The sequence below is a fragment of the Conger conger genome, chromosome 4 (assembly GCF_963514075.1).
Source record: "Conger conger chromosome 4, fConCon1.1, whole genome shotgun sequence".
NCBI lineage: Eukaryota > Metazoa > Chordata > Actinopteri > Anguilliformes > Congridae > Conger > Conger conger.
In genome coordinates this window covers 7,675,883-7,690,925 of record NC_083763.1, presented here as the reverse complement: position 1 = coordinate 7,690,925, position 15,043 = coordinate 7,675,883, and the positions used below count along the sequence as shown (strand labels likewise).

At 42.8% G+C, this 15,043-nt stretch overlaps 2 protein-coding genes across 2 annotated transcripts; one reads left to right on the top strand and one right to left on the bottom strand.

Moving 5' to 3' along the window:
• Positions 1–196: 196 nt before the first annotated feature.
• lonp1 (lon peptidase 1, mitochondrial) lies at positions 197–10,868 on the top strand. Its single transcript, XM_061238596.1, has 18 exons — positions 197–784; positions 1,093–1,181; positions 1,284–1,403; positions 1,887–2,148; positions 2,380–2,441; positions 4,120–4,249; positions 4,542–4,625; positions 4,790–5,010; positions 5,248–5,386; positions 5,802–5,980; positions 6,079–6,166; positions 6,474–6,596; positions 6,687–6,803; positions 7,085–7,225; positions 7,698–7,863; positions 8,797–9,017; positions 9,532–9,696; positions 10,070–10,868. Exons 1-18 carry the CDS (start codon positions 209–211, stop codon positions 10,217–10,219), a joined length of 3,033 nt encoding a protein of 1,010 aa, XP_061094580.1. The 5' UTR covers positions 197–208; the 3' UTR covers positions 10,220–10,868.
• Positions 10,869–11,445: 577 nt separating this feature from the next.
• rpl36 (ribosomal protein L36) lies at positions 11,446–14,171 on the bottom strand. Its single transcript, XM_061239688.1, has 4 exons — positions 14,063–14,171; positions 13,370–13,464; positions 13,108–13,242; positions 11,446–11,585 (listed from the first exon to the last, which is right to left on the bottom strand). The coding sequence occupies exons 2-4, from the start codon at positions 13,460–13,462 to the stop codon at positions 11,496–11,498; spliced, it is 318 nt and encodes a 105-aa protein (XP_061095672.1). The 5' UTR covers positions 13,463–13,464; positions 14,063–14,171; the 3' UTR covers positions 11,446–11,495.
• Positions 14,172–15,043: the final 872 nt, after the last annotated feature.

Sequence of the window (15,043 nt, the reverse complement as noted above, 5' to 3'; positions counted from 1 at the left end):
AATTTTTACTTCAAAATCAACAATACAATTGAACTGTATATGATCCCTACAGGGAGGAAAAAAACTACTTCCGTTCTGTGCTTACGCCCCCTAGTTGCGCTCACAGTTCTGATTGGTTGCGCTTTGACACAATGGGCGGAGTTTCATTGTAGGCGTAATCAAGCTTTAACGGAAGTTTCTCTTTCTCGTGGAAAACTCGAGATACAATATGGCCACCTGCATGAGAATGTTGGGTGCGTGGAGACAAGGGTGCAGGGACGGAGCGGGTAGTTTATTTAGAAAAAAGCCATGGGCTTTAAACACAGGCACAAAACATCTTCTCCGGAGTGATCTGTTCGCTACCAGCGAACAGTTGGCAGCAAGACGTTTGTATACTACAAAAGGGACTTCTCACAAACTATCAGTAGGCAGTGGCAGGTTTGGTAAGATTATTGCATCATTGACAGGAGCAAGGAGACTGGCGTATCCAAGCAAATGGACCAAGGTCTCAAGCGTTTGGGCTGGGGTAGCAGATATAGGATGTGGAAATGTCAGTCTCTGTAACCAGAAAAGGTATCTGTTTGGCAACCGAGGCAGCGGCGGCAATAGTTTTTCAGAAGATGGGGAAGGCAGCAGCGCTTCTGGGGGAGATGAGGCAGGGGACGGTGGCGATGGAGGAGCCGCATACGCGTCCCCACAAATGACGGCTCTCACACCAATGCTGGTGCCTGAAGTTTTCCCCAACGTGCCACTGATCGCTGTCAGCAGAAACCCGGTTTTCCCACGTTTCATCAAGATAATCGAGGTAATCAGACTTCAGTTAATAGACTGTGAATAGACTGTTAATAGACCGGATATTTGTGGACTAGTCCGTTAAACACGCTGACGTAACCTGAAGTTATATGTCTAACTAACGTTCACTGTTTGTGGCACGTAGATAAAACGCAGCGTTTCAGTGCCACACATAATTTTTATTAAATTGTGAGATAATTTGAAACATTTTCTAGATACTGTCACTGGGATGTCAAATATTTGTTACTCTATCAAAAGTTATGGTTGCGTAACTGTGTCCAAAACTGAGGACATTATGTATTTGATTGCAATTTTTATCAGGTGAAGAATAAGCAACTGGTGGATCTACTGAGAAGGAAAGTGCGTCTAGCCCAGCCGTACGCAGGAGTATTTCTGAAGAAGGACGACGCGTAAGGCCATTATGCGTTGATTCGCTTTTAATATTATGCTGTATGTTCAGATTGATTTGTTTTCACTTACGTCACATCTCCCATTCTTTATCTCTGGTTCAGTAACGAGTCTGATGTGGTGGAAAGCCTGGATGATATCTACACCACTGGTACCTTCGTGCAGATCCATGAGATGCAGGACTTGGGCGATAAACTTCGTATGATTGTCATGGGTCATCGAAGGTAGGTAATCTAACTCTAAGATGGCCTTTAGGGGTAGAGTACAGTACTATATATTAGTAGTACATGTATATACATAGAATTGCACGTTTAAGTACATGTATACTTTAACTATCACGTGTGCAAGTTGTAAAATGCACTTTGTTTAACACAATGCAGCTTATGCTTTATCAGTGAGGAAGTGGGGATGGGTCTCTTGTTTATATGTCCATAATACTTGCATGTTTTTAAATACACTGGGCCCTATTTTAAGGGCACAATGTTGGCAGCAATTAATGTACTATTGCTGTTTTGCACCAGACAAAATGGCCAAAAAGCGGATGAACGATCATTTTAAATAAATAATACATCCCCAGTTCCATTTGTTGATCATTTTTATTTCAAATTAAGGACTCTGTTGGATCTGGAGCTAGTTCGGGGATGTCCTATTCCTTTTAATTTCTTATTGGTGTTGTCTTTCTATGCTTTCTTCCCCCCCCCTCTTAGAATCAATATCACCAAGCAACTAGCGGTTGACCTTGACGAGCCCCCCGCTGGCACCCAGCTGGAGGCCGACTCGTCCAAGGCCCCACGGCGCAAACCGAAACGACAGCGCAAAGAGGGCTCGACGCTGATCGATGCCATGGAGGAGCGCGTCCAGGAGGCGGAGCTGGTGATCGAGTCTATCACCCCCCCGTCTCCGGAAATACTCATGGTGGAAGTGGATAACGTGCAGCACGAGGACTTCCAGGTTACGGAAGAGGTCAAGGTATTGCCAGCCGTTTTGTAACGCATTTTTCTGACAGTTCTGATTTGTTATTTTGTGTTTTGTATTTCATTCTGAGGTAGGTCCTCCAGTGTATGATAACTCTTCATTTAAGAAGGGTGTCTGAATTTCATTTCAGCAAACAAATATAAGGCACAGATTCTGACCTTCCTTTTTACTTTGTGAACAGTCAGGGTTAACCAAATAATACTTTGTTTTTGCTTATCTCCCAAGGCTCTGACTGCAGAAATTGTCAAGACCATTCGTGACATCATTGCCCTAAATCCGCTTTACAGGTAATATTGTTGACGAATGAATGAATGAATGAATGAATGAATGCAATCCTGTACTTTACCTTACAGTATGTATGAACTGGTAAAACCTGAGTTATACATGGGAAGCCTTATATACAGTGGGCTCAAGAATTATTGGCACCCCTCACCAGCAATGCACAAACAAGGCTTAAAAAAAATATATATATAATTATAAAGGTAATACACCAACATGTGCCAAATACTGTACTTTATTAATGTTTCAATGGAAACAACCAAAATCATAACAATCATTTAATAAAAAATAAATTTCAACAAAATCAAGGTTTCAGAATTATTGGCACCCTTCACCTAGTACTTAGTGCAACCACCTCTGGCAAGGATAACTGCATGGAGTTTCTTCCTGTAATTTTTGACAAGATTAAGGAACACATTTGGAGGGATTTTGGACCATTCCTCTTTGCATATCCTTTCAAGATCCTTTACGTTCTTGGGTTTGTGCTTATCAACTGACCTCTTCAACTCAGCCCACAGGTTTTCGATTGGATTGAGGTCTGGTGACTGAGATGGCCATTGCAGAACGTTGATTTTGTTGTCACAGAACCATTTCTGTGTGGATCTTGAGTTGTGTTTTGGGTCATTGTCTTGTTGGAAAGTCCACCTACGACCAAGTCCCAGACTTCTGGCTGAGGGAACCAGATTTTCAGCCAAAATTGCCTGATACTTTTTGGAATTCATTATGCCATTACTCCTAACCAGTGCCCCTGGACCTCTGGAATTAAAACAGCCCCAAAACATCACTGACCCACCACCATATTTCACTGTGGGTATGAGGTGCTTCTCCTTGTATGCATCTCTGTTCCTACGCCAAACATACCGATGCTGTATCTGACCAAAACATTTAATTGTGGTCTCATCTGACCAGAGAACCTTGTTCCAGTCATAATGTAAATGAAGTTTGGCAAACTCCAAGCGCTTTCTTCTGTGTCTTGTGGACAGAAAAGGCTTTCTTCTGGCAACCCTTCCAATGAGGCTGTGGTTATGGGGGTGGCGTCTGATGGTGCTTTTTGAAACCTGGTGACCCCAAGATGCCACCAAGGCCTGCAATTCTTTCACTGTGATCCTTGGGGATTTTGTTGCTTCTCTCACCTCCTGCTTCTCCTCAGTATCCTGGGGGGCAAGATGCAGTTTGCGTCCTCTACCCATGAGATTTTCAACAGTTCCATATCTTTTGAACTTTTTTATAATTGATCTGACAGTGCTCAGTGGTATATTCAATTGTTTGTGGATTTTTTTGTTTTCTTCATGGTGTTGGATGACAAAGTGATATTGCATGTGTGTTACCTCATTTTTATACCCTAGTGAGAGAGGAAGTGATGTAATCACTCAATACAGTTCCTTAACCTATAGATAAACTTAAATAAGTGGAATTTAATACCTGGTTTAATTTTGGTAGGTGTTATTTACAATAATCTTTAAGGGTGCCAATAATTGTGAAACATTGATTTGGGGGAAATTGATTTTTAATTTAATCAGTAAATGATTTTTGTTGGTTCCATTGAAACATTAATATAGCACAGTATTTATCACATGTTGGAATTTCGAGTTTGTCTATAAATATATTGTTTAGAATTGGGGTTTTTTTTTGTCAGGGGTGCCAATACTTTTTGAGCTCGCTGTAACTGTTTTTGAACATTTCCAGAGAGTCCGTTCTTCAGATGATGCAGGCTGGACAGAGAGTAGTAGATAATCCCATCTACCTGAGTGACATGGGAGCTGCACTGACTGGAGCAGAATCGCACGAACTGCAGGATGTCCTGGAAGAGACTAACGTGAGTGAATCGGGGGTACCATTATGACTATTAAACATTTATAACTGAAAACATTAAATTATCTATATTGTGAGTACTGGATGTTCCTTTTTTACACTGTGTAATCCCTGGGCTAATTCTCAGATAAAACCCATAAGCAATTCAATACGTTTTTGAGTTGAGCACGTCTTTTTCTGCTATTATACTGCACAACTGTAATTACAAATAAATACAATAATTGTATATGCGTGCACTGTATGGATCTTGGACAGGCCATAGTCGTAATGTCCTTCCTACTTTGTCCACTGTGCAGATTCCCAAGCGGCTGTATAAGGCGCTTTCTCTGTTGAAGAAGGAATACGAGCTCAGTAAACTGCAACAACGCCTGGGCAGAGAGGTATGTGCAGACTGTCGCTGTTTCTGATTTGCCTTCAATGAGCCTTGATGGGTATCTTAAGATATGGCAATGGCCCGTTCTACTGGACTGTTTGTGACGGACCAACGAAAGGCAACCTGTTTTGTTGGCTGTGCTCCATGTTGTGTTGTCCCTGCGCACCTCAGGTGGAAGAGAAGATCAAGCAGACCCACCGGAAGTATCTCCTGCAGGAGCAGCTGAAGATCATCAAAAAGGAGCTGGGCCTGGAGAAGGAAGACAAGGACGCCATCGAGGAGAAGTTCCGGGAGAGGCTGAAGGAGGGTGTGGTGCCGCAGCATGTCATGGACGTCATCAACGAGGAGCTCAACAAACTCAGCCTACTGGACAACCACTCCTCAGAGTTCAAGTCAGTGGCCTCCCCAGCCCCCCCCCCGCCGCCCCCATTCTTTCCAGTCTGCATTTCTATTATGTGTTTGATGAATTTATTTCATCAAATAGGTCTGTTACTGTTCTCATGGGTATAAGCGAACTGGGTCGCGTTTAAACTTGATCGCCAAGTACACATCCAGCTGTATGATATTACTTTCTAATAATATTACTTTCTTTCCTTCTGACTTCCATGGTGGCTCCTGAATTTTAACAGTGTGACACGGAATTACCTGGACTGGCTGACCTCCATGCCGTGGGGTAAAAACAGTGCGGAAAACCTAGAGCTGGGCCGGGCAAAGGAGGTGTTGGAAGAAGATCATTATGGGATGGATGATGTAAAAAAGCGCATCCTGGTAAGCAGGTTTTGGACTTGTTGGGTCAATTGCAGTGTAATTAGCTGGAGTTTAAGCTGCAGGTTTAAACCTGCATTTCAACTGGAATAGTTTATCTTAGTCCACAGCTTTGGATATCTGCTCCAGTTGGTTTGCAGATCTGTGGTCTAGAGGTTTAAACCTGCTGTTTAAACTCCAGCTGAGCACACTGCAATTGACCCATACCTTTTCTCAAACTGAAACGATACCAAATGGTTTCTGTTTACCTTTAAGCTAAGCTCTTGGCCAGTACCTCTCAGACAGGAATGCAGGATTGAAGTCAATAAGTTTGAAGTCATTAAGGGAAATGTAATTTTTTGAAATCTGTTTATGTGTGGAAAAATTTATCGAAATGATAAAGTGGTCAAGTGATAGTCTACATCTCCCTGTCACACAGGAATTCATTGCAGTGAGCCAATTGCGAGGCTCCACTCAGGGCAAGATCCTGTGCTTCTATGGGCCTCCTGGCGTTGGAAAGACCAGCATCGCTCGCTCCATCGCTCGAGCGCTAAACCGGGAGTACTTCCGCTTCAGCGTGGGTGGCATGACGGATGTGGCCGAAATCAAGGGCCACAGGTGTGTATCAGTTCATGACCACTCTCAAAAAGAGGGGCAATGTAGATTCTATCAGGAATCAGTTGAGAGTATTGATTTTATTTCTTTGTGATGTGCAGGCGAACGTATGTTGGTGCAATGCCAGGGAAGATCATTCAGTGTCTGAAGAAGACCAAGACTGAAAACCCCCTGGTCCTTATTGATGAGGTAATTGTTGGTACACAGAAGGGTAGGACACAAGAGAAATGTACTTGCCCTGATAGGATTAGACATGGCAAAGACAAGTTGAGTGAAATCAAGTAAATGACATTAGGTTATAATATGTATAACATGAAAGTGGCAAAGATTAACATGGCTATTGTGATTCAATTTATTGTCATTTTCATGACACCTGTGTGTTAATGGAGTTAAAGCCTTCAATCGGATACTGTTTCATTATTTCAATGCAGTGGTCTCAGGAATATCTTCCAAAAGTGTGAAGTCTGAGAAGAGCTGTGGGCTGTATGTCTTTCAGGTTGATAAGATAGGTCGCGGTTACCAGGGTGACCCCTCATCGGCACTGCTCGAGCTGTTGGATCCAGAGCAGAATGCCAACTTCCTCGACCATTACCTGGACGTGCCTGTCGATTTGTCCAAGGTGTGTAGTCCACATAGTCCCTATTCGTCCATGAGCGCAGACACTGTTTGTGGCAGTGACCTCACACAAAATGGAACCGTTCTTTTCCAGGTCCTTTTCATCTGCACTGCCAACGTGACGGACACTATCCCAGAACCTCTGAGGGACCGTATGGAGATGATAAATGTGTCTGGATATGTGGCCCAGGAGAAACTGGCCATTGCAGAGGTAAGCCCCTCTTGCGGAGGATAGGACTGTACCCCCAGCATGCACTGCTCTACAGACAAAAAAACAGTTTACATTTTATCATGGCAAATGTCATAATGTATGAAGACCAATTTCTAATTGGTAAATACTGGAGTTGTTGGTCCACGTATATTAGTTGCATGTGCATGTCCTTTGTTAACTGTATTTACTCTACTGTATGTACAGTGTTGACATTTTATTAAGACATTAGTTTGGTGTATCGTGTTACTTATTTGTCCCATCCTCACTCATCTATCTGACAGAGGTATCTGGTGCCTCAGCTGCAAATTCTCTGTGGCCTGGACGACCAGAAGACCAGCATTTCATCTGAGGCCTTGAACGTCCTCATCAGACAGTACTGTAGAGAGAGTGGTGTCAGGAACCTACAGAAACAAGTGGAAAAGGTCAGGACAGCCCCACGGGAATAATTATACTTGACAGAATCAGAATCTTTCCATTGTGAAAGAAAAAACTATTGTAACAGCATGTGTCTTTTATATATATATATATATATATATATATATATATATATATATATATATATATATATTTATATATATACTTCATACAGTGCAGTGTAAAGTGTGAACTTTACATTTACATTTATTTTTAGCTGATGCTTTAATCCCAAACAGTTGATTAGTCAGTCCCCCCTGGAGCAATGTTGGGTTAAGGGCCTTGCTCAAGGGCCTGACAGCTGCACTGATCTTATTGTGTCTACACTGGGGCTTGAACCACCAACCTTCCAGATCTCATTCATGTGAATGAGCCTCATACTCATGAATTCTAAATGACACCTTTCCACATCCAGCTGAATTAAATGGTACCATCTGGACATGTTTACAACGCACTGTTGTTTATTTCTCATCCTCAAAGGTGTTCAGAAAGGTGGCATTCCGCATCGTGAACGGTGAGGAGAGCTCCGTGCAGATCACACCTGACAACCTCCAGGACTTTGTGGGGAAGCCCATCTTCACTGTGGACAGGATGTATGATGTCACACCACCTGGAGTGGTCATGGGCCTGGCATGGACTGCTATGGGTGAGGGATCAGTGAATGGCACTTAGCATTCTTTGTGATATCAGTCAAATGGATGAGACTTTAAACCGAGGTCCTGACTCACTGTGGTTGTTAAAAATCCCATAACACTCTTTGCAAAGACTAGGGGGTTCCCCAGTGTCCCAACCTGGGTCTTTCAGCCTGAGACCTAATAATCTTACTGACTCAGTTGGCAAACATTGTTCTCTCCCTTTCCACCTCAGCTAGTGTATGGCGCAAAATGGCAGCCATGCATCACCCAGGTGGGTGCTACACAATAGTGGTGGTTGGGGCGAGTCTCCCCCTCATTACTGTAAAGTGGGGCACTATGCAAATGCAGTGATTTGTATGTCTAAACTACCACCTTCGTGGGAGATGGGAAGTGACAGACCAGTGTGAAAACATCCAAGACTATTACCGCTTTCAGACAGACTTGGTTCTCGTTCTGGCTCTGGTTCCGTTCTGGAGTCTCAGAACCTTGGTGCTTTCTGCCGAACCAGCCCACGTCCATTCTAGTTTAAGCAGAACCAAAGTTCCACCGCCCTCCATCATCAACGGAGAGCATTGCTCAATGCACAATGCAGGCGGAATATGACACTCCCACTGATGACGTCACGGTTCACAAGGAAAAACCAACTATTGTTTGGTTCCAGCTGAGAACCAACTTTTCAGGTTCCGAACCAATTTATTTTTGGTTTGAACGCGCCGGCCGGTTCAAAATTAGGTTCGGCAACCAGCACGGAGCCTTGCCGGTGTGAAAGGCCTATATGTGGTGAAGTCATTTTGAATCCCATGTTTTAGTATTACAGTTTTTGTGGTTCTGGTAACACCTCCAAAATTAACAGCCATTCCTTTGTTTGAGGATATATTGGTTGTATGGTTTTACAGTGAAATTACAGCTCTGCTTTTTCTTTTTTCTTTTTTTATCCTCCTCAGGCGGCACCACACTTTTCATCGAGACGTTGCTGAGGCGCCCACGGGAGCCGCCGCGGAAAGACGAACCGCGGGAGGGCTCGCTGGAGATCACGGGGCAGCTGGGAGACGTGATGAAGGAGAGCGCCAAGATAGCCTACACCTTCGCCCGCTCCTTCCTCATGAAGGAGCAGCCGGACAATGACTTCCTGGTGGCGTCCCACCTGCACCTGCACGTACCTGAGGTGAGGAACGTGACTTGGGTGTGCTTCTGCAACACGGGTGCTTTCTGTATTATTGGGCCGGCCTGTAGCGTAGTGGTTAAGGTAAATGACTGCGACACGCAAGGTCGATGGCTCTAATCCCGGTGTAGCCACAATAAGATCCCCACAGCTGTTGGGCCCTTGAGCAAGGCCCTTAACCCTGCATTGCTCCAGGGGAGGATTGTCTCCTGCTTAGTCTAATCAACTGTACGTCGCTCTGGATAAGAGCGTCTGCCAAATGCCAATAATGTAATGTAATGTAATGTAATTATTGAACTTTTTTTTGGGATCATAGAAATGTTGCCTCATTTCCAGTACGACGAATGGAGGTTGCACTGTTGTTTGTTAGTTACTTTGAAAAACACATTTGAGATCAATCCTTATCACTCTTTCAACCTTTACCTTTTTTTTCAGACCCAGCATGTGTATTTCTCAACCTTTACCACCTTTCTGTTCATGCGAGTATGTGATGATGATGATATCACTGTCTCCTCAGGGTGCCACTCCTAAGGACGGACCCAGTGCAGGGTGTACCATCGTTACCGCTCTGCTCTCTCTGGCCAAAAACATCCCAGCACGGCAGAACGTGGCCATGACAGGGGAGATATCTCTAACGGGCAAAATACTACCAGTGGGCGGCATTAAGGAGAAGACCATTGCTGTGAGTCAGTGGGATGGCAAATCCATGCATTTCTATCTGTTCTAATTGAAGCACTCCTCCTATGACAAACAAATAGGCTCAGTAGGATCTGTACACTTCCCATTTTTGTATTTGAATAAGGAAAATAGATCTGGCCAGTTTTGCAGTTAAATTGATGCGAGTTATTCAGTGATGACTAGCAAATAACTTGGTGACAAGTGATATATAACCACCCCTGGGTTTTCTTCTGATACCCATCATTTTTCACGTCCTGTTTCAACACCTTTTTACATAATTCTTTTTTTTGTGCTTGTGGGTTTAATGCAAATCTTTTCCGGAATCTTTTTTTTTTTTACTACCCTACATATTGTTAATACGGTCTTTCCCTTTGTAGGCAAAGCGAGCTGGCGTGACCTGTATCATTCTGCCGTCAGAGAACAAGAAAGATTTCTCTGACCTCCCAGACTTCATCACAGAGGGCCTAGAGGTGCACTTTGTGGAACACTACAACCAGACCTACGACATTGTGTTCCCCAGACAGTGACCCCATGGTCGTCAGTACCGAAGCAAGGCAGGCTTGGACAGGCACTCACTGTGCCTATGGTGCTTAGCAGAATCACCTGGAGTGAAGGAATCAAGGAGATCCAGTAGACTGAAGAGGATCATTTTATTCACTTCACATTGCCAGCCTAGTGAATTCTGCAGGGTGTCCATTTGCTCACTTGTTGTTCATTGAATGGGTTTCTACTCTATTGGTGGGCTTCAAAGCACTGTCTCATTGAGCTTGGGCGTGAAGTCTATTTCATATGGACAGCCAACGTGGACCACAGTTAAGTTAGAGAACAGTCTTTAGATGTGTATATCTGCAGACTGAACAGAGAGGGCTGCCTAATTCTGAAGACCAAAATCATGGATTCACAGGCACTAGGGATCGAGATCGCTGCTAAGCAGCCCAACCGAAGAATTAAACAATTTTTTAAATGTAAAGTTTGATGTTCAATTCATTCTCACAGATCTGATTTAAAATCAGAGCACTATTTTGTGGATACAAGTATTCAGACCTTGTTAAAATGTCCATCTCAAGCGGTTTTGTTAATGATTCATGTTGGAATCCAATACAAATGTGTGGCTGCAGTGCAAAATGTTTGATGGTTAAATGGTCACTAAATAAGCATCTTGTCTTGTGAATCAAACTTTAGCGTACCCATCAATTTAATTTCTCCTCTACAAGGACTAAATGTACCAAACACTATCCATATGCAGATAAAAATATGCTCCCCCCCACCCTTCCAGGGAGCCTGTATTCACTGACCCATGCATTTATGTTTTCAAAGCATTTGTTCCCTTCAGTTTACAATTAAATTCACTGCTGGGACAAACAAGACAGTGAGATGCTCAAAATATGAAGTGGGTATTTCGTCAAACCAAATGTATGCCCCTGCTTGGTAGTCCATACTATAATTGGGTGTAGCATCATCTAGGTAGGGAGAAATGTATTGAACCAGGTGCTAATGGCCTTCAGTTTACCAGCTACATACGAGTCTGCCTGCACCCGCTGCAAACCAAAATTGGTTAGCTTCTATTCTAATGACTAGGCATTAAAACTTAATGAAATTCTTTGTTTCAAGAACCACTTTTGACAACTGCAATTGCTGTAATCAAGCAAAAGCATGTCAAGAATACCTGGACCCCCCTTAAACCTACCTCTCCCTCAACAGAACTCGGTGAGATAAAAATACAAACGTCATAAATAAGGAGGTTCAGAACACATTTGTTTTTGAAATAGAAATATTTATTTTTTCCCCCACAGTATAACAGGCTTACTCCTTCTTGGCAGCAGCCTTTCTCATTGCAGCGAGGACGTTGCTGAGCTCTTCCCTCTTTCTCTTGGCACGGATGTGGGTTCCCACCTGCAGAATGAAGGATGAGCAAACAGTCAGGGTACATCCTTCCATTCCCTTAATCATACTTTTAAAAAGCTGCGGTGCACTAGAATGTTTTTCTCTATGGCAGGGACAGAAGACCGTATTACAGTACATTACATTAATGGCATTTGGCAGACACTCTTATCCAGAGCGATGTACAGTTGATTAGACGAAGCAGGAGACAATCCTCCCCTGGAGCAATGCAGGGTTAAGGGCCTTGCTCAAGGGCTACACCAGGGATCAAACCAGCAACCTTGCTGGTCCCAGTAATGCACCTTAACCACTACACTACAGGCTGTATTCATTTATGGATTCAGATCAACTTTTGCTCTTTAGTGAGCAATCATTTACATGTTATGTTTAGCCACATTCCGTGATATAAACAGCAGCTGATAAAATGCTACTAGCCAATAACATTTATTATTCTAATTTACGAGTTAATCGGTTACGGTCCATATGGCCAATTAGCTGATTGAGCAAGGGTTAACTGATGGCAGCAAAATCCTGCATAAACACCTGCCCTCCAGGACTAGGGTTGCCCATCCATACACTATGGCCTTAAATCTACCTGGACCAGGCCCTTATTGTTCAGAGACCCAAACTCAAAACTCCCTCCTTATTAACTGAAAAGTGTGCATTAAAAAATAAGCAAATTAACCACTTTAAAATGTCTAGTGACAAAAGCCAATGATGGAAAAAGTCAAGTTTTCGGCTTAGACCCTTTCAAACAAGTCACTGATACTGCAATACATCATTATAGTAATTGCATTCACTGACATGAAATCTGTTCATGAATTCCCAACCTCCATAACCAATAAATAAAATGAATCTGGGCTTTCAGTCTCTAAGCAGTTGACATTGGTAGCATGAGATCCAATAATAAATATGACGCCAGTGTATGTGTAAGATTGGCATGTGCACTTAGTCTGTACCTGAAATAGTATGGGGGTGACAAGACGACAAAAGTATTGTTGGCCACATAGAATCAATTTAAAGCGGCATAGCTAGTAAGACATTTTTCCAATCTAGACAGGTTAATATGAAAATAAGCAATCTAGACAGGTTAATATGAAAATAAGCAAATTAGTGAAATTGCTGCAAGAAACTAGATCGGGGCGACATGGCTCAGGCAGTAAGAGCAGTCGTCTGGCAGTCGGAGGGCTGCCGGTTCAATCCCCCGCCCGGGCTGTGTCGAAGTGTCCCTGAGCAAGACACCTAACCCCTAAATGCTCCTGACGAGCTGGTCGGTGCCTTGCATGGCAGCCAATCGCCGTTGGTATGCGAGTGTGTGTATGAATGGGTGAATGAGAAGCATCAATTGTACAGTGATTTGGATAAAGGCGCTATATAAATGCCAACCATTTACCAGATCCAGCTATTTTAGACATGATCTATCCTTTGTAGACCAAAATGCCTGGTGGGTAAAACCAGTCAGTAAATAAATAGTTTCACTGGTTTAAAAGCATCAATTTGGTACAGCGGTCAAGGAATTGAGTTGGCAACGTACCCTTTTCTTGATGAACTTCAGTGCACGCTTGTCCTTGGACACTTTCAGCAACTCCATCGCCCGCCTCTCGTACGGAGCAAAACCGCACACCTCACGAATCATGTCACGCACAAACTTGGTGTGCTTGGTCAGGTGCTTAAGAACAACATCAACAAAGTCAATTGGCATGTGGTTTCAGAATTCATAATTAAAAAATATTTAAAAAAAAAAACTTTACTCGGTACATTAGATTTCCCATAAGTGACCCATGCTGGATACTTACCCCTCTCCTGCGACTGTGTTTGGGCTTAGCCACATTCTTCGTTACGGGGTGGCCTTTGTTCAGGCCAACGGCCATAGGGTACCGAATTGCCATGCCTAAAAACGACAAAGAAATGTTAAATGGAGATCAACTTAACGCCATCGGAAGACACAGAACAAGTCAAAAAAACAAGCTGCAGTTGGTGTTGCTTACATCCGACACCAACGGGGACTAGAGCTCTGACATATAAAATTAAGCACACAATTAGATGCCTTCAGTCAGCCTGGTAGGCTGATTGGCGAACATTATTTAACGTTAAGGATGTCCACCAAAGGCTGGTTACCCAAAGACCAGTGGGCCAGCATACCCAAATTACACAATGCGATGCCACCGATTTAGAAGTAAGGCCAGAATTGCTAACGCTACCCAATACTCCTGCACTAAAATATCAAACTAATAACTGGGAAAAACATAAAATATTAGACAAAGTGCAAGAATGGCTGGTGCCGCTAGCAAACGTCCACTAGCCTGCTGATGTTTCTCATGGACAGAAAACACTTCAGTCATACCGTGATTATTATGAGATATATTAGGCTAATATCTCTCGGGGGAATGTGGACTTTCTAATAACATTAGTATTTTACATTAAATACAGAAGATGTCATTGATTTTAGCAAGATTGTAATTCCATATTACTCGCCACTTATTTCTTACCTGCTTTCTCTAATGGCGGATTCACCGGAAGGACCGTGCGGTGACTGAATGCTGGGTAATCCGAATTTTTCAGAGTGTTTATGAAGAGAGAAAAGCATATAGCGCTTTCTAGTGGTTAGGATGAAACCTTCTGCCTAAAGCTTTTATAGAATCGTATTTTACTGAGAGTAGTTATACAATAGTTAACCTTCCTAATGTGTTAAAAATTTGCCCACACCTTTTTTGTTAGCGGGTCAAATTTGACCCATAATTTATCTCAGCCCAAAACTCAAAAACAATGATTATCATCCAATATTGTCGATCATCATAACGAACTTATTATGCATTCATAACCACTGCTTTAAATTTTATTTTTATGGTCCCAAGACCATTTATCCTAAAATATACCACTTGTTTTCTGTTTTTTTTTAAAAAGGTTTAAATTCAGTCATTATATTTCCTCTAGTGAAGACAATGGGTAATTATGTTATCTGACTATAATAGACTAATATTAGAACACACTTTCTATAATAAATTGCTTGTGGTTTTTTTTTAGAACTTCATATGAAGATGACACTGTGCAAGGTCCCCTGTATGTAGACATAATGTTATGGGGAGGAGTTGTGATGAGAGAGCAAGGGGTATTCTTTTTGAGTGTGTGTGGGAGATATATAGATAGAGACGAGAGAGAGAGAGAGAGAGAGAGAGAGAGAGAGAGAGAGAGAGTATGCATAATGTGGTTGCCAATTAGGCACTTATGTACTGTAACTGTATTTATGTCCTTTGCATACTTCTATTTATGTGGACATAAATAAATCATTCATGTGTGTGTGTGTGTGTGTGTGTGTGTGTGTGTGTGTGAGAGAGAGAGAGAGAGAGAGAGAGAGAGAGAGAGAGAGAGAGAGAGAGAGAGAGAGAGAGAGAAAGTTCAGTTTCAGGGGGAGGGGTGCCAGAGGGACTACGAGAAAATAATTGTTCCCGTGCAGGGAGGGGTGCAGGGTC